Source organism: Trachinotus anak, unplaced genomic scaffold (assembly GCF_046630095.1).
Source record: "Trachinotus anak isolate AG129_WGS33_773 ecotype Australia unplaced genomic scaffold, CSIRO_AGI_Tana_v1 ptg000026l, whole genome shotgun sequence".
NCBI classification, from domain to species: Eukaryota; Metazoa; Chordata; class Actinopteri; order Carangiformes; family Carangidae; genus Trachinotus; species Trachinotus anak.
In genome coordinates this window covers 11,989,701-12,012,835 of record NW_027273877.1, presented here as the reverse complement: position 1 = coordinate 12,012,835, position 23,135 = coordinate 11,989,701, and the positions used below count along the sequence as shown (strand labels likewise).

General features: G+C 43.7%; 1 protein-coding gene and 1 long non-coding RNA gene across 4 annotated transcripts in view; both read right to left on the bottom strand.

The window, feature by feature from the left end:
* The window catches only part of LOC139609599 (protein NLRC3-like), a 362,291-nt gene that overhangs the window by 231,646 nt on the left and 107,510 nt on the right, over nucleotides 1-23,135 (bottom strand). For 2 of the 3 annotated variants that reach the window (XM_071464409.1, XM_071464411.1), the window contains 9 exons: nucleotides 22,465-22,578; nucleotides 20,426-20,539; nucleotides 19,135-19,213; nucleotides 18,753-18,978; nucleotides 16,817-18,620; nucleotides 16,526-16,699; nucleotides 15,920-16,093; nucleotides 15,492-15,538; nucleotides 13,767-15,397 (listed from right to left, as the gene is read on the bottom strand). In XM_071464409.1, coding sequence (XP_071320510.1) covers nucleotides 14,826-15,397; nucleotides 15,492-15,538; nucleotides 15,920-16,093; nucleotides 16,526-16,699; nucleotides 16,817-18,620; nucleotides 18,753-18,978; nucleotides 19,135-19,213; nucleotides 20,426-20,539; nucleotides 22,465-22,578 — 3,304 coding nt within the window. In that variant the 3' untranslated portion in view covers nucleotides 13,767-14,825. Of the gene's footprint in view, nucleotides 1-13,766; nucleotides 15,398-15,491; nucleotides 15,539-15,919; nucleotides 16,094-16,525; nucleotides 16,700-16,816; nucleotides 18,621-18,752; nucleotides 18,979-19,134; nucleotides 19,214-20,425; nucleotides 20,540-22,464; nucleotides 22,579-23,135 lie in introns of those variants that run through there. The other variant, XM_071464410.1, reaches the window with a different exon arrangement.
* On the bottom strand, nucleotides 10,974-11,383 carry LOC139609665 (uncharacterized). The gene is made up of 2 exons (XR_011685291.1): nucleotides 11,220-11,383; nucleotides 10,974-11,125 (listed from the first exon to the last, which is right to left on the bottom strand). It is a non-coding gene; the product is annotated as an uncharacterized lncRNA (long non-coding RNA).

Sequence of the window (23,135 nt, the reverse complement as noted above, 5' to 3'; positions counted from 1 at the left end):
ACACTGAATATGGAGGACACGGTGCACTATTACACTGAATAATAAAAGTGCTGTTGCACTACACTGCTGCAGATACAAGTCGTCCCCACGTTTTGATCAGTTTATGAGCACGAGATCAGTGTTTATACAGAGAAGCAGCACATCAGAAGGACTTTTCCCCCGGAGGCACCGAGCCCCCAAAGTTAAAGTGCACTTGTTATCAGAGCTTGAGGGGAAATGCACAGAAACGGCCCAGGGTGAGCTTTTATATTATATAATCTTTTATACTTCCTGTATGACAGTTCAAGACTTGAATACTGCAACGCTTGTCTTTGGACAGTGAGAAAAACAACAGAATGAAATAGTTAATGCTGCATGTGTTTTTAATGCAGTCACCATCAAGGTCAGAATACAAGTCCCCTCCAGATTTCATAGAGTTTAATAGCATTTTGAGCGCTCAGTGTGAGAAAACGTGGCCTGGATGCCATGTGATGACAGATTTCATCAAGTTGTAGTTTCTACAAATCACTGTTGTGCAGTGATGCTCTTGCTCACACACAGCTGGAAGCTCAGATCTTAAACTGAACTGTATTTTCACTCCCTCCATGCAGGTCCAACAGCTGTGATACAAACACAGCAGACTGTGGAGGCAGCAGCGGGAGAAAAGGCTCGTTCCAACTGCACACACATGAAATCTGGAGATGTTAGTCAAGTCACGTTGGAGAGAGTTTTATCCAGCAGGGAGAAGAATATTGCCACCAACAACAAAAAGCTTGGTCTCAGTGTCAGTCCTGATTTTAGAGATAAAGTGGAGTTTAAAGATGATGGAGTGCAGAGCTGCTCCATAGTTATCAGGAATGTGACGGAGCAGGATGAAGGCTGCTGTCGCTGTTTGTTTCAAACCAGCCCTGACAGTGATCTCAGTGTTACAACCTGCCTCCAGATCTATGGTGAGATCTGACTGCATTACAAGTGGAACCTGTTTCAATGAGCAGTTTGTGCAGACTTTTGTACAAACTAACAACTTCATCCATTTGATATTTGTTCAATATCTGTTTCTCTGCAGAGCTGTTAATAGTTGTGTTGCTGCAGTCATCATTGCTGCAGTCATCATTCCCTTGATTATACAACATAAGAAAAGGTATTTCTTTAAACCAGCCTCTGTGTTGTTTTAATACCTGTGTCTGCGTCTATGAGAGTTCATAAATGTTTGTCCACCTATAACTGTTGTTAAATCCTTCCCTCCTTACTCAACCTTCAGATAAGTGAGACGCCTCAAACTGCAGCGAACAACACCAACACTTAAGACTCTCTTTATACTGTCATTCTTCACTGGTAACATTCATTGATCTGGATTCACTTTGGTTTATGTTGATTTGATACCTTCCAACTTGCCTAACTTGTTCATAAACTGTTCAGAATAAATTGATGACATAGCATTGACTGAGTAAAGAAACATTTTGAATGAAACTGATACATATATATTTAACTTCCAGGACCCAAACTCCTGAAGTCACACAGGAGAACAACAACAACAACTTCCTGGATGATTTCCAGTGACATCTTAGGAGCAGTGTTTCCAGCTGTTTTCAGTAAAGCCTGTACATACATACAGGCCCGGATTAAGAATTCAGAGGCCCCTGGGCGCAAAGTTTTTGAGGGCCCCCCTCCCAATCAAGGTTTTGAATTATAGGCTATTTGATGCAACAGCAGCAACAATATCAAAACATTAGCCTACTCATTGGCTTTTGCAAACACATACTGCCTCACCTCCACCAATCCAGTTCTATGATTCAGATTCTTCCATAATTCACACACACACACACACACACACACACACACACACACACCCACACACACACACACCTGTTAGTGTTTCTTTCCTGTCTGTCTGTCTCCTCCTCTCCTGTCTCCAGATGCTCTTTCGGTCCTCTCCTCCACAGCTCTCCAGGTGCTGCCTCTCTTTGTCTGTCTGTCTCCTCCTTTCCCCCTTTTTCTGTCCTCTCCTCTTCTAGTGATAAAAAGGATGCAAACAGCATAGGTCAACATGTCTAAAAGCCTTAAGGTATATGATATTAAATGGAAAATGAAACATCTTGTTGATAATGATGATGATGCTATGTTCATGTAGGTTGTCCTCACTCAGACACACACACACCTGTAGCTGTCTCTCTCCTGTTCTGCTCAGCTCTGTCTCTCAGGGGTTCTCTCTCTGTGTCTGTCTCTCTCCTCCTCTCCTGTCTCCAGATACTCTTTTCTATGGTCTAAACAGCTGACTAGCTCGTCAATAGTGACATTGAAAGTTTCTATCGGTGTCGCTCCTGGCCTTTCAGTGTTACTTCATGCTCTGCAGATTCATCTGAAAACACTTTGTGCTTCTTGGCTGCTGCAGGTCATCTTCATATGACTGACACACACCGGGAACTTTCTTTGCAGATCTTTCAAAATGGTCAAATTGGTCTCAAAGTGATACAACCCATGATCTCAAAGACTCGAACAGACGAACAGCAGTCATCAGATCCATGTTTGCTTTTTGTAATGCTTCACTTGTCACTTTGAACCTGCTGAAGACTCAGTCCCAGAAGCGTGCCGTAAATGACATCTCAAGACGGCCCAACTCTGAACACAGTGCTGCTGCCTGTGTCACGTTTTTCTCCTGTATCAGAGGACATGCTCTTAATTACATCCCTTAATTGTGTGTAATTCCCACAAAGGGCTTTAGATGCATCTGCACGGCAACTCCAACGCGTTGATGACTGTGATTTCAATGTCATGTCTACCTTGATGTCTGCATTATTGAAGACTCTGTTCCGTCTATGAGTCGAACCCTCACAAAAGACATATAAGGACTGCATGAGGTGAAAGAAACGACTTGCATCTTGACAGCTGCCTTCTTCACTGTTGACACCCACCAAATTGAGAGAATGTGCTGCGGAGGGAATGTAATGGATTAATGGATTCTTGTTCTTACAGTGAGCCTGCAGCCCGTTATAACGCCCCGACATAGTACTTGCATTGTCGTATGCCTGGCCTCTGCAGTTTGAGATATCTAAGCTTAAACTGTCAAGCATAGCCATTACAGTGTCAACAACACTGGTACACAACAGATGGTACACCACCTGTGCTGGAGCACACACACACACACACACACACGGACACACACACACTACAGCAAAGCATTAAATCGTTTACAGCTCAGTTATAAAACATTAATAAGAAAAACATTTGGGTTGCCAGGATGTGCTGGTGATTATCCTCCTCCTCCTGTAACACCTTGATCATGCAGACTCCATTATTAACAGTTTGACCTCTGACCTTCAGGAAAACAAGTTACAGAGCATCTGGACCAAAATCATCTCATAAACATTTTAAATTAAAGTCTCAAACTTTTATCATCAGTTCATTAAAATGTATAACTGCAGATGACTCACTGACTTTTGCTGCCGACTCATTAGAAAGTGAGAGAGTTGTTTTCATGATTACGAGCTGAACAATGAAACACAGTCACTGACAGAGTGGGAGCTGACCAGTAAAAACAGCAGGGTCAGTGTCTCGGTGCAGCCGGTCTGTTTTGGTTCCCATCATTCTGTTAACACCTGATATTTCAGATTTGTGCTGTGAAGCTCCACATTGTGTTGACTGACAGAACTTGGTGTTATGGTTCCACTGATCTGTCACTGTCTGTTTAAATCTCTATGGACCGAGTCCCCGACAAAAACCATGTCAACTAAACCGTCCCACTGCAGGGTCCATCCAGCGTTCACACTCCACCTGTTTGGTTATGGACTCTGGTGTGTTTGTGTGTGTTGTGCTCTCAGCTGACACCACCTGAAAACGATGACTGACCTCAGGACTGTGATTAAACAGCTCTGAAATCCATCTGGTAACGTAAACCGTCAGGGAAGAGATCCTATGACTGATCTGGAAGCCTCACAGTTCTGAAGTTAAACAGACACAGTAACTGTCCTGCTGGAGCCTGTTTCTTCCTGTCTCCACCTGTGTGCCTCACCTTCCTGTTCCAGTCCTTTCATACGACACTGAACTTTGAGCTCTTTGTGACCTGCTGAGTCTTCTGCCACTGGAGTCCGTCCACTTCAAGCTTCATGAGCTGTGTTCAGAGATGCTCCTCTTGTAAGTGGCTGTCTGAACCTCTGTCATCACTGAGCTGCTTCACCACAGAGCTGCTGCTCACTGGATGGTTTCTGTTCCTGCAGGAGATCAGCAGCTGCTCAGCTCTTCAACCCACCAACAGTCAGAGTCACTGAGCTCTGTTTGGTCAGGAGGCAGGAGAGGAAGTGATTGGCTCAAGGGAATCACCAACCAGCCAATCAGCGACAAGTTGTCAGTGTGGGTGCAGACCATGAAGTTTCAGAGCATGGTTCAGATTAAAGCAGATAATCACTCAGGTGAGCAGGTGAGTGTGAGTGAAGGCCGGTGCAGAAACCGTGGAGCTGCTTCACTCTGTCCTGACACATGAAGACTGACAGACTCTGCAGGACAGGTGGTCCCTCTGGGCAGCAACAGGTTAAACTTGGCTCTAAAATGTTTTTCAATTCAACTTTATTGATATAACATATAGATAACATACATAAAATATGTCCTACAAACACTTTGGCCAAAGTGATTCACACAGGATTAAAACAACACAACAACAAAAAATACTAAAAAGACATCTAAAAGAAAGGTAGTGGAAGAGCTTAGTGATCTGCATGGAACATAAAACCAAAGAAAATCTCATGTCACAACTTTACAGTGGTTTCTGAAAGGTACAGAGAATCACAACAGTCTAAACAGGTAGTGATAAAAGTGTGAGTGAGGATTCTGAGTGACTTTGGAAACATTTCTTATTTCTTCCTCTAAAGATCTGAGGCTAAAGTGATCCCAAATATGTGATTAGTGTTTTCATTTGTTTGCTGAGACCAAACACAAAGTGTAGATTTTCTCTTGCTGCTTTTAAAATGTTTTTACACATCCATGTGTTAATGTTAGTGAGACAGGTGATGAGAGAGAGCAGTGCAATGGAGTCATTTGGGGAAACAGAGATGTACAATTGTGTATCATCAGCGTACAGATGGCACCCAATATGGTGATGGTTGATACTGTTTCCCAGTGGGAGCAAATATAGTGATAACAGGACTGGGCTGTGAATGGTTCCTTGAGGAACACCATATTCAGTACTGTGGGTCCCCTGAGGATATTCACCATTCCTATGGCTGTTTCATTAAATAAGAATAAATCAGACTAAAACACAGTCAGAGACCGGCTCATTTCTCATTTACCACTTTGATTACAGCACTCTCTGTGCTGTGGGTTGCTGAATAACCCAATTGGAACTTTTCTAAAATGTTATTGGTTAAATGTTTCCTGAGTTCAGAGGACTTTATTCGTCTTGTTGTTCCTTAGGAGAGAGTAAGATTGGTTGACATCATAGCTGGGAGCCCATGACAGTTTGTGTGTTAATATTTGCTATGCTGGCTCTTACAGAAATGTTTTCTTTTAAAACTGTGCTGAGATTTTCTCAGTTGAAAGTTGAGTTAGACTGAGAGCAGGTGGTGGATTTAAAAGATGATCAACTGTAGAAAAGAAAACTGTGGTTATTTTGGTTTTCTGAATTAATCGTCTCTCTTTCCTGACGACGTAACTGTTAATTAAAACCCTATGTTTAAAAACATACAAGTGAACATGTGATTTGCTTTTCCTCTGTCCTCTCTCAGCTTTTCAACAGTTTCTTTTTCCATGGTGATTTGATTTGTGGTGTTTGTTGATCAGGAGAAACTGAGTCGAAAGAGAATCTTAAATTATCATTGGAAGCAACGAGGTCATTGAATAAGTCAGCAGTGGATGGAGGAAATGTGTTCAAATGATTTGCTAATTATGGTCATTGATAATGCTGCACTTCACATCAACAGTCTCTCGATGTAAAAACAGTGAAATGCCAACATTAAAACCTCTAGTAAACAAAGCCCAGAGTATTTCTGTGGATCAGCTGTGAATGACGGCCAATGAGAGAAGAGAGGAGCTGATGAAGATGATGATGCTCTCACCAGCCCTGGGTTTTACCTCTCAGGCTGAACTAAACCTCTGATTGGTGGAGGTTGTTCTGGCTCCTGAAACTCTACTGCCCCCCTCACTGTGTCGGTGAAAATTTAAACTACATTTGAATTTACATTGAATTATTATTCTGCTACAAACAGCAGAACTAAACACCAGTCAAATATAAGGCTATAAAAAACAGGAAGTAAATATAAAAACATTATTTACCACACAGAAGGATTTAAAGTACTGTTAATTAATGATGAATTAAACCAATGATACTTGTTGACTTATCATTAAGATATATAGACATGCTCATATAAAAAGGCTGGGAGATATGGCTAAAAACCTCATATCTCAACAGGCTTAAGAGAAGCAGTAAATGTGCAATAAAATACAATACTATGAAAATGTAACAGTGACATAATGAGTAGATTTGAACTTCAACTTACATTTTTACTTTAATCTTGAAACATTTTAACTTCTACTAGAGTAAAAATCTTTGTTGGTTTCTATTCACTGCAGGGGTTGGTTACAAATATTTAGCATATACAACATTATGAATATGATCATTTAATATATCTTCTATGAAGTATTATTGAATACATCAATAAGATGGAGGATAAAAACAACATGTTCCTCCTGTAATATCTGGTAAAGTTCAGCTGAAGAACATGAGGCTTCAACGTCTGAGTCAAACTAATCTTCAGAGTTCAAGTCATTTTACTGTGAAATTCCCTCTTTGTGAAGCTCAACAAGGAAACTGTTCAGAGCTGAACTTGATGAGCTTTAAGTCCAGAGACACTGATGATGCTCTGTCAGATCCAGAGGAACACACAGGGATGATGGTGGACTAGACTCTGTGTGTGACAGTGGAGCTGTTCTCAGATCAGTTCAGACTGCAGCACTGAGAGTCATGTCCACTTCTTCTGATTCCTCTGTCAGTCACTGCTGGATCAAGCTCTCCTCTCTACTCTTACCTGTAGAGTGACTCCCATCTGTGTAGAGAAGAAGAAAGCAGAGGAGATGAATCAGTGTTTACAGAGACTCACTTCATCAGTCAGTGATGCAGCAGGGACTTCAGTCCTGTTCAGACCAGATGTGCAGCAGCTGCTTCCTCTCAGCTCTCATGTTAACGTGTTGGAGTGAACACACTGAGCTGGAAGCTCACAGACCTGCAGAGACGTTCAGCATCAAGTCTGTTCACTCTGCACATTTCACTCAGTCCACAGTGGAAACAAAGTGCTGAGTCAGCAACAGGTCAGTGATGGATTCACTCCTGTTACCTGTCAGCTGATGTCACTTTAAACACAGAGTCTCTGTGTGTTGATCAACATGTGAGCTGCTTCTGAAACATCACCTGACTGAACATGGAGGCTGTCACTAAGAGCCAGGGACTGTCAGGCTCCATCACACTGATCTCAGAGCTGTGACACAGATGAAACTGATCAGCTGTTTAGTGTTGAAACCAGAGAACAAACAGTCTCAGATCTGATTGGACAGTTTGATGAATGAGGACACTGTCTCTGTCCATCTGTGAGGCTGTCAGCTGGAATCAGCTTTATTTCCTGTACACATCAACACAACAACAACAGTCGTCTTCACACCAACTCAGAGTCATGATCACAACAAGCTTCTGACTACTCTGATTGGCTGACTGTTGTCTCTCTCTCTGTCTTTCTGTCCAATCCTGAAGCCTGTCCCCGTTCTCCTCTCACAGCTTCACTGAGGAAAGCAGCCACTGAGGAGGTTGGAGGTTCACAGGAAACACTGGATCTTTGCTCTGATACTAACTGTGTTTAGTACAATACTGCTGAGAGCAGCATGGACTGACTCCGCCCCTCTACTGACCTCAGAGTCTCCAGTCTACAGTCTGGACTCTCCACGAGACCACGGAGATCCTTCAGGTCTGGATCCTGCAGGTTGTTGTCTCTCAGATCCAGTTCTCTCAGATGGGAGGGGTTGGACTTCAGAGCTGAGACCAGAGAAGAACAGCTGATCTCTGACAACCTGCAGCTCCTCAATCTGAATAAAGAACCAAAGATGTGAGTTTAGGAGACAAAGTTCCTGCTTGAAACCACAAAGAGTCAAACAGACAAAGTAAAAACAGCTCTCATTAATATTCATGACAACATGCTGCTGCTTCAATAAAGACGTAGTGACTCCACCTCTTCAACTCTGCCAGCTCCACCTGTGGCTCCATCTACCGTATTTGTACTGTAGGGCGCACTGGATTATAAGGCGCCCTGTCAATGAATGGTCTATTTTCGAACTTTTTTCATATATAAAGTGCAACGGACTATAACAGTCAGATAAGTCAGTCAAACTTTATTAAACACGTTCACAATAACTCCCAACCTTGTTCAGTTATAACACGTAAAAAAAACACAGTCTGACACCGCTAAATCAAACGTTAGCGTATTCACAATAACTCCTGATAGGTCCTTATACACACACACTGTAATATTATTGTGGCCGGAGCACGGCTTACTCCTCCTCACAGTGGGGCGCTGTGTCACCCTGTGGCACTGATTTGTGGGCGGGGAGCGCACCTTTATATATATGGGCCTGGGTACACCTGGCGCGCTCTCTCTCTTCCTGTTCCGCTCGTCCGTGGTGGTGGCTGTGGCCTGGAGTGGCGTGGTGAAGCCGTGTGGCGTTTTGCCATAATAACGCACGCTCTGCCCTTCAGCGCAGTGCAGCGTGCCCAGCATCAGTGCGTCTTTGGCGTGTCGCCAGAACGACGCACGCTTTCCTTCGGCGCACGGTGTGGCGGACTGCTGGAGTCACGGGGCTGAGCTGCCCTGCTGGGGGCCTGTCGGCGTTGTGGCGCGGTCTCCATGTGACCTCTCGGCGCTCTGTAATGCCCTGCTGGTGAGGCCCAGAAACTATTAAAGCCACCATCTCCTGGACCCACTGCTGTTTTGGCTGCGTTTGGTTCACTCTGACTGTTTTGGCTGCGTTTGGTTCACCCTGACTGTTTTGGCTGCGTTGGTTCACCCTGACTGTTTTGGCTGCGTTTGGTTCACCCTGACTGTTTTGGCTGCGTTGGTTCACCCTGACTGTTTTGGCTGCGTTGGTTCACCCTGACTGTTTTGGCTGCGTTTGGTTCACCCTGACTGTTTTGGCTGCGTTGGTTCACTCTGACTGTTTTGGCTGCGTTGGTTCACCCTGACTGTTTTGGCTGCGTTGGTTCACTCTGACTGTTTTGGCTGCGTTTGGTTCACTCTGACTGTTTTGGCTGCGTTTGGTTCACCCTGACTGTTTTGGCTGCGTTTGGTCCACCCTGACTGTTTTGGCTGCGTTGGTTCACTCTGACTGTTTTGGCTGCGTTGGTTCACCCTGACTGTTTTGGCTGCGTTGGTTCACTCTGACTGTTTTGGCTGCGTTGGTTCACCCTGACTGTTTTGGCTGCGTTGGTTCACCCTGACTGTTTTGGCTGCGTTTGGTTCACTCTGACTGTTTTGGCTGCGTTGGTCCACCCTGACTGTTTTGGCTGCGTTGGTTCACCCTGACTGTTTTGGCTGCGTTGGTTCACCCTGACTGTTTTGGCTGCGTTTGGTCCACCCTGACTGTTTTGGCTGCGTTGGTTCACTCTGACTGTTTTGGCTGCGTTGGTTCACCCACTGCTGTTTTGGCTGCGTTGGTTCACCCTGACTGTTTTGGCTGCGTTGGTTCATTCTGACTGTTTTGGCTGCTTTGGTTCACTCTGACTGTTTTGGCTGCGTTGGTTCACCCACTGCTGTTTTGGCTGGGTTGGTTCACTCTGACTGTTTTGGCTGCGTTGGTTCACCCACTGCTGTTTTGGCTGCGTTGGTTCACCCTGACTGTTTTGGCTGCGTTGGTTCACCCTGACTGTTTTGGCTGCGTTGGTTCACCCACTGCTGTTTTGGCTGCGTTTGGTTCACTCTGACTGTTTTGGCTGCGTTTGGTTCACCCTGACTGTTTTGGCTGCGTTGGTTCACCCTGACTGTTTTGGCTGCGTTTGGTTCACTCTGACTGTTTTGGCTGCGTTGGTTCACCCTGACTGTTTTGGCTGCGTTGGTTCACTCTGACTGTTTTGGCTGCGTTGGTTCACCCTGACTGTTTTGGCTGCGTTTGGTTCACTCTGACTGTTTTGGCTGCGTTGGTCCACCCTGACTGTTTTGGCTGCGTTGGTTCACCCTGACTGTTTTGGCTGCGTTGGTTCACTCTGACTGTTTTGGCTGCGTTGGTTCACCCTGACTGTTTTGGCTGCGTTGGTTCACCATGACTGTTTTGGCTGCGTTGGTTCACCCTGACTGTTTTGGCTGCGTTGGTCCACCCTGACTGTTTTGGCTGCGTTGGTTCACCCTGACTGTTTTGGCTGCGTTGGTTCACCCTGACTGTTTTGGCTGCGTTGGTTCACCCTGACTGTTTTGGCTGCGTTGGTTCACCCACTGCTGTTTTGGCTGCGTTTGGTTCACTCTGACTGTTTTGGCTGCGTTGGTTCACCCACTGCTGTTTTGGCTGTGTTTGGTCCATCCTGACTGTTTTGGCTGCGTTGGTTCACCCTGACTGTTTTGGCTGCGTTGGTTCACTCTGACTGTTTTGGCTGTGTTTGGTCCATCCTGACTGTTTTGGCTCACTGAAGCCGTTTTGACTCCTCAGCTTTTCTGAGCTGTGGGGAGGCAACGTACTAAGGCTCTTCACAGAGCTGGTGTCAGGGCCTATTGCTACTCTAAGGATTCTGTTTAGTTCATTAATCAACCTTGCAAAGATTTATTTTGTATTCATTTGTTTAATTTGTTGAACATTATTGACTGTTTGTTTGTTGTTTAAGGAACATTATTTACCTTTGGTTTGTTTCGTTGTTTTTAATCACTTAAAGTAGTGTGTGTGTGTGTGTGTGTGTGTGTGTGTGTGTGTGTGTGTGGTAGCAATCAAGGGCCATATTAACTGGGAGGCCAGTTTTATAACTTGCTTTCTTGTCTTTGCGGACAGGTGCGGAGGGCCAGGCGGCGACCCAATTCCTGGTGGTGGTATTTTCTTCACGAACCCCTTGCGGGTGTGTGTGTTTGCAGTGTCACGGGTGTTTTTGGTTAGTTATTCCTCCCCCTTGATTTGATTTTGGGCCGCCGTAGCCTCCACAGCCCTGTTCATTCTGCTCTGTGGCCCCAGTACGTAATTACGAGCCAGTACTGTTCAAGTGATGTTTTAATTGGTTGTAAAATAAACTATTTTTCTACTTTTCTAAATACGTCTCTGCCCGTGGTATACGGACCTGTGAAGACCTGTGTATAGTAAATTTAACCATCTAACCATATAACCATCTCATATAAACTATCTCCTGGGGCGAAACTCCCCAGGTGGCGTTGTCGGTACACCCCTTTCCCACCCCTCCACTCGCCACACATGCTTACACTGTGTGTGAGCTAACACACAGTAACTGCAGCTGCAATAACTTTACATAACCCTCCTGTGTGTAATATTTTCCAAATGTGGACATGCAGGCAGTTTGCTATTAAAAGTTCTTTAATACTTCGTGCTGAAGTTTAGCTTGAGTTATGGAAAATGACTGAATGCAGACTCACACAGAGCAGCATCGAGCCTCGTGCAGTGCGTCAGGTAGCTGGTGGAGGTGGGTGTGCATCGTGACCTCGGGTCTAAGGTCAGCTCCACCCTCGCCTCCAAACATGGTGTCTTCTAGTTTCAAAAAATCAAGGCTTCAAAACAGCAGTTCACCAACCAATGGGTGAGATCACAGTGGGTTTATCAGGCACAAAGATGGACTCACTGAGCAGACTGAGACAAAGTCCAAACTCTAGGTCCTTTATTCAGGCAAAAGGTCCAGTACACAGTAAAGCAGTCAGCACAGGCAGAGGAACAGAATCAGCAGGCAAGAAACACACGAGAAAACTACAAAAACTGGTCAGAGCACATGAGGAGCGTCAGAAAAGTCACACTGGAGTAGAGACAGTCTGGCAAATGACAAGGAAGAGACGTGGACTTAAATACAGACAGACAGGGAAGAGAACGAGACACAGGGGAAAACCATTAGGGCGGGGGGAAGTCATCAACATGGGGGGAGGTAAAGACACCAGGAATGGGGCAAGACAGGAAGACGAGACAGACATGTCAAAATAAAACAGGAAACAGATGACAAACTCAAACCCTGACACAACTTTATAACACATGGACAATAAATCCTCCTTTAACCCCAGAAACAAACAGAATTGAATTGTTGAATGAGATAACATGAAAGAAAACACATGTAGAGAAATCTGATCCATTAAAACAACAATTAAATACAAATGAAGAACTGAGCAAGAGTTAATTAGAGAGTAGATTATATTCACACACATAGAGTTTCCTGTTATGGACACGTTGACATTTTATGCATTTGTTAAGTGGAAAAAATGAATGTTTAGTGCTTTACACAGTGGGAGGGGATTTCATGAAATGACATTTATGTACATAGAATTTTGTGATGATGATATTGTTAACTAGAAATCTGGACACATTTGAAAGAGAATCAATCTATATTTATGGATTTGGAGCTTAGACAAGGATTTCCATAAGTTTTGGATCATGTCACAAACATAAAACAGATGCTCTGTTGTTTCCATGTGGGTCAGCCGGGGTTATGGTGTGTCCAATACATCCACTTTAAACGCTGCTGCAGCATGAATCATATATCATATCATATCATATATATCATATCATATCTATCATATCATATCATATCATATCATATATATCATATCATATCATATCATATCTAACATTAAGTCAGAACTTTAATGTAGCCATGGTGGAGCTGGTTTCACATTCTTGTATCTGTAATAATGTATCACATTTTATTTTATTTCATTTCTAAGTGATCATTAGGTTTTTGTATAAATTCTCAATGGAAATTAGCTGTGAAATAAACACAATGTAGTTCAGGAAAAGTATAAAGAAGCAGAACATGGACATACTCAAGTAAAGTACAATTAAGATTGAAGTACTGGAGTAAATGTACTTTGTTACTGTCCAGCACCAGAAGTTACATAATCCCTGCAAATAACTAGTTTAGACAGTTCCAAACAAAAATAAATGAAGCCTTCACATTGATATTAAAACTTAATTTGACAGAAATCTCTCTTATTTCAGTGAAAGAGGCTGTTGTTTAAGTGCCAGGTTTCTCTTGTCATCTCTCTGAACGCAGCCATAGTTACTCTCAGTCTGAAACCCATCAGCCTGCCACACAGTGTCCATGTCCGTCCTGCAGTGTAAATCTGAAGACACTCACCCACAGAGAGAGCAGCCGCTGGTCTCCGCCTCCTCCACAGGCTGATTCAGGGAGGAAGAGCTGCCTTCAGTCCTGAGAGGAGCTGCACAGTGACAACGACTCTGTGTTCAACCACTGAGCAACAGCTGACTCTGCTTCTGCTCTTATTCCATCACTTCCACTGCAAACATCCACACAACATGGCGGACGTGTTTCAAGTCCGTCCACACTTTACAGTGACATTATAAAAACACTAAATAACACCAGCAAAGGTTCTACTACAGTTTCTACTGTAGCTCAGGTAACGACAGGTGTTAACGACTGAAACATTATAAATGATGGAAGCTATTGCTGCCACGCAAGAAAAAAAAATCTGATATTTTCATGCTTCTACATACAAACTTCTCACGATATAACAAAAAAGTAATTGTAAAAGTACATTTCATGTTGTGATGTGATCACTTGTTAAGCATAAATTTTACATTTCACATTTTAACAACATAAATTAATTCGGAAAAATGTGCTTTTTCACAATTTTGAGAATTTTTATTAGGAATAATATTCACTAAATTCAGTCTTATACAGCGGTGACACAAAAATCATGTCCTACATCAACAGCCTCCTGTTGGTTATACTCCTGTTGGTCACTTTGAGACAGTAAAAATAATCATCTTTATCTGTAGATCCCTTTTCTAAACTCAAGTTACAAAGTGCTCCATTCAAAAAATAAAAGATCCAGTGATGTAAGACAAGAAAATATATAAAAATACATTTATGATCAAGAAATACATTTACAAATGTTTTACCATGATAGAAAAGTTATAGTACAGTAACCACTTCATGTTTATTACAGTAAGTAACTCATATCAGATATATATATATATGTTGTATATCTGTTATACATCCTCACACAAGGCAGTTGTCCTTTTAGATTCATTGTTGCAGATGAAGCTGTGTCTCACTTATGTAGAACACATGAAAATCTATACGTTATAAATTCATGAGGTTATTACAAAGCTCAGCTCTACATGTGATTAGAGAAGAGCAGAGGGACAGCCAGGGGACTGGTCGCTCCACAGACTGGTATCTACACCCACCCACAAACCTTTGGACTCCTCCACTCCCACTTTAACCCCTGACTGTAGCTACTGACAGGGAACATTGCAGCCTGATTCATCAGCAGGAAGAAACCAGGCTGTTCATCAACCCTCTGTTCACTGGACCATCATCTCTGAATGTCTTTTTGCAGATCCAGCTCAGGTCAGTGCAGGTCAGTGATTCCTCTCTGATCTCACAGTTTGTCACATCTGCAGCAAACTAACTGCAGCTGAGATGAACTGAGTCGTCTCAGCTGAACTGACTTCAGAGAAAGACGACATCCAGATATTCACTGTGATGTTTTCACTGGAAACAGACTCAAAAGACTCAATAACAAGTGAACATGTTTATCCTGTTATAACTGTAGCTTTTATCTTTACAGCACTGGAAGAAGCATTTAAAAAGTAAACTGCTGTAATACATGAACCTGACAATGTGTGAGTGAAAGAGACTGAACTATCTGTTCAACAGTGAGAGAGTTTCTCTAACAGGAGGAGACTCTCTGCCTCACTGAACACAGACACAGTGAGGCACCAGGCCATGCTGCAAACCCAGGATACAGAGGCTGAGTGAAGGTGGTGTTGAAGGTGTGGAGGTGGATCAGTGAGTCAGAGGAGACTCTGTAGAAGGACAGAGAGCCAGCAGGACAGTCCACATACACTGCTACCCTGTGAGAGACTGAGGGGGAAGGGGAGGAGGAGGAGGAAGAGAGGAAGATATCTGTTCTTATGTTATTGTGCCAGACAGAGTAACCACCATCAGAGCAGTACAGACTCCAGGACTGATGGTTCAGTCCAAACACACAGTCTTTTCTGTTTCCTCTCCGGCTGATTCCTCTGTAACTCACTGCTACATAAACTCCTCCTCTGCACTCGACCTCCCAGTAACAGCGACCAGTCAGACCAGTTCCACACAGCAGCTGAGGACACTGGTCAAATCTGTCTGGATGATCAGGATACGACTGATTCTTCCTCACATGTGTCACCTTCCTGTTGTCGTCAGACAGTTGGAGCTTTCTGTTCACTGTGTTTGTGTCGATTGTGAGTTCACAGAAATCTGATGGAGAGAAGGAGACACAGCTGCAGTTATTGATCTATCATCTGATCAGTTATTGACAGTGAATCATGAATCAAATGAAAAACACACTTACACTTCCTCAGACCTGGTCTCAACCACCGGACTCCAGCAGGCTCCACCCTGAAAGGAGGAGGGGGGTCAGACCAGCACGTTCTCTCAACATGCAGACTTGGACATTACTGGACTTGGCCATCTCTGATCATTACTGTGTTCAGGCTGAAGTTCCTTTTTCCACTACAAACACAGTGTAAATACTTAATCCAAGAAATAGATATAGATGTGTCTGCCGTTGCCAAATTTTCTGACGTCATGAGTCAAACTACCATGCCCCCCCACCTCCACTAGTTCCATACATGACCCAGAAGCTCAGTTATCAATCAGCTTCTTAGCGTCCTTGACACAGCTTGTTGAAGTCAGAGCTCTTCTGTAGAGATCTGTCATCAGCTGTGACAGAGAACATGTTTCAGCTCTTCTCCTCTATCAGACAGTGTCTGTCCATACCTGAGAGAGTCCAGTCTCCAGTCTGGATCCTCCAGTCCAGCAGACAGCTGCTTCACTGCTGAGTCTCCTGGATGATTGTAGCTCAGGTCCAGCTCTCTCAGATGGGAGGGGTTGGATCTCAGAGCTGAGGCCAGAGAAGCACAGCCTTCCTCTGTGATCAGACAGCCTGACAGACTGCAGACACACAAAACCACACACAGGAATCCTCTGTCAACACTTGGTGGTCTGTTTTTGTGCTGTTTGATTCTTTTCTTGTTGTCGGTTCTGTTCTTTTTTGGTCCAATGTCACCAAAAAAGCTGTGAATTTAGTGTGCAGATACACTTTGAAATATATTTCACAGATTTTTCTGTATTCATTACTGATACCACTGAGATGTGGTCCATATGCGCACACCCCACTGGAAATTACATTTAGACATGTTCCTCAAAAAAATAAAGATATTAAAGATCCATGGATCTCATGGAAAGAAATTCTTTGAGTCTAGAAAGTTCTGCCAAAGTTTAGTGAAATATACTTTACACAATCCTACACATGTTTGCTGTTTATCCACTAATGTTAATGATATCTTAAATGGTCATTGGTTAAACAGGTTGATGAATCCTGACCTGAGAGTTTCCAGTCTACAGTGTGGACTCATCAGTCCAGCAGACAGTGACTCCACCCCTGGATCCTGCAGGTTGTTGTTACTCAGGTCCAGGTCTCTCAGACTAGAGGACTGGGAGCTGAGGACTGAGGACAGAGCTTCACAGCTTCTCTCTGAGAGGTTACAGCCACTCAGTCTGAAGGGATGATAACAAGGAATTAAAGAAGAGAGGAATTTATTCCCTCTGCTGTTGAAAAGATCAGAGCAGTGTCTTCATATAATGATGAATAAATCTGATGATCTATACACTTACACAGCTTTGTTGGAGGCTTTGACCACTGGCAGCAGCCTCAGAAGAGCCTCCTCTGAAGCAGAGTATTTCTTCAGGTCAAACACGTCCAGATCTTTTTGTGATGACAGTAAGATGAAGACCAGAGCTGACCACTGAGCAGGAGACAGTTCATCTGTGGAGAGACTTCCTGATCTCAGGGACTGTTGGATCTGCTCCACTAGAGAATCATCATTCAGTTCATTCAGACAGTGGAACAGGTTGATGCTTTTCTCTACAGACAGATTCTCACTGATCTTCTTCTTGATGTACTGGACTGTTTTCTGATTGGTCTGTGAGCCACTTCCTGTCTGTGTCATCAGGCCTTGTAGGAGAGTCTGATTGGTCTGCAGTGAAAGACCCAGCAGGAAGCGGAGGAACAAGTCCAGGTGTCCATTTGGACTCTGTAAGGCCTTGTCCACAGCTCTCTGGTGGAAATGTGTCTGTGTAAACTCAACTTTTCTTCTTCTGGACTTCTGGGAGAATGTTGGTTCTTCTAACAGCAGATTGACTCCAGAGTTGATGAAGGTCATGTGGACATGAAGAGCAGCCAGAAACTCCTGAACACTCAGATGGACGAAGCAGAACACCTTGTCCTGGTACAGCCCTCTCTCCTCTGTAAAGACCTGTGTGAACACTCCTGAGTACACTGAGGCTGCTCTGATATCGATGCCACACTCTGTCAGGTCTGATTCATAGAAGATCAGGTTTCCTTTCTGCAGCTGCTCAAAAGCCAGTTTTCCCAGAGACTCAATCATCTTCCTGGTCTCTGGACTCCAGTGTGGATCTGTCTCAGCTCCTCCATCATACTTGACCTTCTTCAGTTTGGACTGAACCACCAGGAAGTGGATGTACATCTCAGTCAGGGTCTTTGGCAGCTCTCCTCCCTCTCTGGTCTTCAACACATCCTCCAGAACTGTAGCAGTGATCCAGCAGAAGACTGGGATGTGGCACATGATGTGGAGGCTTTGTGACATCTTGATGTGGGAGATGATCCTGCTGGCCTGCTCCTCATCTCTGAACCTCTTCCTGAAGTACTCCTCCTTCTGTGGGTCAGTGAACCCTCTGACCTCTGTCACCATGTCAACACACTCAGGAGGGATCTGATTGGCTGCTGCAGGTCGTGTGGTTATCCAGAGGCGAGCAGAGGGAAGCAGGTTCCCCCTGATGAGGTTGGTCAGCAGCACGTGCACTGAGGTGGACTCTGTGACATCAGTCAGGATCTCAGTGTTGTTGAAGTCCAGAGGAGGTCGACACTCATCCAGACCGTCAAAGATGAACACAACCTGGAACTGATCAAACCTGCAGATTCCTGCTTCTTTGGTTTGAGTGAAGAAGTGATGAACAAGTTCCACCAAGCTGAACTTTTTCTCTTTCAGCACATTCAGCTCTCTGAAGGTGAAGGGAAATGTGAAGTGTATGTCCTGGTTGGCTTTGTCTTCAGCCCAGTCCAGAGTGAACTTCTGTGTTAAGACTGTTTTCCCAATGCCAGCCACTCCCTTTGTCATCACTGTTCTGATTGGTCCATCTCTTCCAGGTGGGGCTTTAAAGATGTCTTCTAGTCTGATGGTTGTTTCTGGTCTGTCTGGTTTCCTAGAAGTTGTTTCAATCTGTCTGACTTCATGTTCATCATTGACCTCTCCAGCCCCTCCCTCTGTGATGTTGAGCTCTGTGTAGATCTGATTCAGATGGTTTGGTTTTCCTGCTTTAGAGATCCCCTCAAACACACACTGGAACTTCTCCTTCAGCTCAGATTTAAGTTTATGTTGACAAACTGCAGCAGGAGTTCCTGAATTAACACACAGCAAATAAGATACACAACTGATTCATGGAAAAAATATAAAACATTTTAACATGTGTTGAGATGTTAGTAAATGTCTCATTTCTCCATCACGTTGAATCTTTAGAGAAATCCTCTTACTGCTCTGCAGACAGTCAGCCAGCTCCTCCTGCTTCATCCTCCTCAGGAAGTTCACTGTGATCTTCTCAAATGCCTCTCTGCTGCTCCTCTGCTCTTCATCCTCACCGTCCAACACCTCCTCATCCTCCCTCTGACTCTCTAAGCATTCTGGGTAATCTGCACTCAGAACCTTCGGGATCTTCTTCAGCTCGTCCTTCACAAAACTGACAATGTTCTCCTCCAGCAGCTGGAACAGGAAACTACATGAGTGATAGCATCAAACTAAAACCATGGAGCCAAACATCAGATCCATGTTGGACAGACTGACAATCCACTGGTCTAACAGTGCAGCATGGAGATGATTGTGAGCAGATGTGAAAGTACTTGTTGTACATGCACAGACCATTAATATGGAGCCCAGGTGTGTTTGATGCTGCCGGGCAGACTGACCCCTGGGAACCTCTGAGCTCCCCTGGTCCACTCTGTGGAGGAATCATGAAGAATGAGCTCACATTATGTCTGTCCACACAGAGACAGACACAAGCTGAAGGTCCATGAAGTGATGTTTGGATGTGAACAGTGAATCAGACCACTCCCTGTAGAGCTAAAGTTTTACTAGTCCTGCTGATCCCACTGAGAATCAACAGCTCAGTCTGCAGCTGTTTGCAGCTTCCAGCTCAGCTCTCACCAACCCTCTATACAGCTCTCCCTCCTTCACTGAACACTGCTGAAGAGCCCTGAAGCAAGGCACCTAGAACCCCCAGCTGCTCCAGTGGAGCTGCTCAGTGTCTGCATGTATCAGACTATTTTCACATTAATACATTTTAGTTTTAAAATCCATTACTTTTGCTACATTTACTTCTGGTATCCACATAACTCAGGAGTTTGAGTCCCCAAAACAGAGGCTTCTGGAAACACTGATGTAGGCACCCATGTTCACTCCCTGATTGGGTCTTATCACAACTACCAGTGAAAGCAACATGGATAATTAATGACAAGTGTTACTGAGCTTGTTGTCTTTGTGGAAGCTGCTGTGCAGTTTAATTCTGCATTTTATTGCTACAATTGCATTTGCTGTTCTTTCTCCGTATTTTCTTATTATTATTATTCTTCAGCGTAGACAATCTCCTTCCTGTTTACACCAACATCCTCAGTGGATGTGAATCATCACATGGACAGAGAGTATTTCTGATATGGAACTAAACACTCGTCTGGATGCAGACTGGTTGTACTGGGCAGCTCCCAGGATGACAGGTCACTGTGTAAAGTTCAAATATGAATCAGGAACATTTTAAGGGCTCAATTTACTCCATCAGAGGGGTTCATCGGATGGTAGAACAGTGTCTGAAACACCCTCCTCCCTCATTGATTGGTCAGCTGTGTGCAGGTGAGAAAAGAGGCGGGGTTTGAACATCTCTCTCAAGCTCTTTTTTCATTCTTCACACAAACTATTTCTGTCACTTTTCATGTGAACAACTGAGGTCAACACTATGATTCCTCCAGGACAGAATCCATATTTAACCTACATCATGTCTCCTCCCTCTCTATGACAGCTGGAGTTTTACCTCCACCTTCCAGTGTGGACGTTCACAACAGACAGAAACACTTTGATTTCAGACATTGTTCAACAACCTGTTGTACAAACTGATTCTTTTCTACAGTAACCTGTGTCTTATTGTCCTGTTACATCTTACATCTGATCAGCTGATGGACGTCCTCCTTTAAAGTCAGTGATAACATCCTTCGACAGGTGGCTCTTTAAAGACAGACAGCTGGGTTCAGGAGAGTCTGGTCTCTGCTGCTGGATCCTGAAACAAACACACGACTGATAAATGTGAGAACTCTTTTACTCACCACTTGTCTCTTACATGTTTCTGTTACACATTACACCATGTTTCACCATTTTCTACATATGTTCACTTTACTATAATTCAACATTGCTTTGTGACATTGCCTCTGTTACTGTCTGGGGTTTGTTTGGGTTTGCAATAATATATCAGAAGCAGAGTACAGTAAACACACAGTCATGAGTTAGTTTCAGCTACTTTTATTATGTTGCAGGTTTGAACATGTTTATTTGTTTGTTCCTTTGTTCTGACCCACCGCACAGTGGGTCACTTCCTCTTTAGCGAGTTTTGTCTTTTTATCTTGTCTACAAAATAAAAGCGCAAGAAAGTTATTTTTCTGCAATTCTTTTGTTCAAACAAGCTTTTAGCTTCTATTTTGAAAAGTTCTGACAGGAAGTTCCAAAGGTTCTGTCGCTCACTTGACAGACCTCTGAAATAGCGGACATGAGAAGTGTGATGTGAAAAAATAACACCAGTTAAATAAATCAGTCAAACGTATTATATGCGACTGTGGGCCACAGAGCCACGTGTGAACAGTAATAAAGTTCCTTTGAGTTGCATTTGTATCAATCAGTTTCTTAAATTAGCCTTTGATTTTGTTCTGGCCGCCATGTAATGGGTTAGAAAACAACTGGCCGGAAGCCACATTTACTTGCCGACCCCTGCCTTAGGGAATGCTGTGTGGAAATGTGCTTAGAAAGGAAGCCAAGAATGCTGGCTGATTCCTTGGCGTTAGCATTGCTGTGTGGGTCAACCTGCTGTGTTGTGGTTCTGGGTGAAGCAGTCTACTTGTGAGTTTGAACTGCCTTGAGGTTTTCTTTAGGTCACTTAGCCTGAGTTGAAATGCAACATGAAATGGCGAGCACTGTAAATAAAATATGCATAATGCATAATGATGCATAATGATGGTGGAGTGATCTGAATGCAGCGTAGACAATCACCTTCCTGTTTACACCAACATCCTCAGTGGATGTGAATCATCACGTGCGTATTATCATGGACAGAGATTATTTCTGATAGGGAACTAAACACTCGTCTGGATGCAGACTGGTTGTACTGGGCAGCTCCCAGGATGAAAAATGACAGGTCACTGTGTAAATGACAGTGTGGTGTCCTAAGTTCCATATGTTATGTGACTTCCTGGGTCTGGTACATTCAGTTAGGGGCACTAGGTCAAAAGGACATGGGAGATGAGTGCTTCTTTGTCTTAGGAAATGAGGTCCATTTAGATATGGACCATATATCTTGTCTCAGCTTCATGACAACACCCTATATAAGTGGGTAGTTAGAGCTGTTATTCAGAGGAGATTCATATTGGCTTCGACTCCCCTCTCAGGCAATCCATGGTGCTTGATTTGATGCTGGACTTCTTTGTAATAAACCTCTTTACATACAAGTAAGACGGTGTCAGCGGAGTTTTCTTCATCATCTTCACATCATCGCTATTTAAGAAACAACAACAGTTCAAACATGAATCAGGAACATTTTAAGGGATCAATTTACTCCATCAGAGGAGTTCATCAGATGGCTGAACAGCGTATGAAACACCCTCCTCCCTCATTGATTGGTCAGCTGTGTGCAGGTGAGAAAGGAGGCGGGGTTTGAACACTCTCAAGCTCTTTTTTCATTCTTCACACAAACTATTTCTGTCACTTTTCATGTGAACAACTGAGGTCAACACTATGATTCCTCCAGGACAGACTCCATATTTAACCTACATCATGTCTCCTCCCTCTCTATGACAGCTGGAGTTTTACCTCTACATTCCAGTGTGGACGTTCACAACAGACAGAAACACTTTGATTTCAGACATTGTTCAACAACCTGTTGTACAAACTGATTCTTTTCTACAGCAACCTGTGTCTTATTGTCCTGTTACATCTTACATCTGATCAGCTGATGGACGTCCTCCTTTAAAGTCAGTGATAACATCCTTCGACAGGTGGCTCTTTAAAGACAGACAGCTGGGTTCAGGAGAGTCTGGTCTCTGCTGCTGGATCCTGAAACAAACACACGACTGATAAATGTGAGAACTCTTTTACTCACCACTTGTCTCTTACATGTTTCTGTTACACATTACACCATGTTTCACCATTTTCTACATATGTTCACTTTACTATGATTCAACATTGCTTTGTGACATTGCCTCTCTTACTGTCCGGGGTTTGTTTGGGTTTGCAATAATATATCAGAAGCAGAGTACAGTAAACACATGGTCATGAGTTAGTTTCAGCTAAAACTGGTGAAAAAATAACACCAGTTAAATAAATCAGTCAAACGTATAATATGCGACTGTGGGCCACAGAGCCACGTGTGAACAGTAATAAAGTTCCTTTGAGTTGCATTTGTATCAATCAGTTTCTTAAATTAGCCTTTGATTTTGTTCTGGCCGCCATGTAATGGGTTAGGAAAAAACTGGCCGGAAGCCACATTTACTTGCCGACCACTGCCTTAGGGAATGCTGTGTGGAAATGTGCTGAGAAAGGAAACCAAGAATGCTGGCTGATTCCTTGGTGTTAGTATTGCTGTGTGGGACAACCTGCTGTGTTGTGGTTCT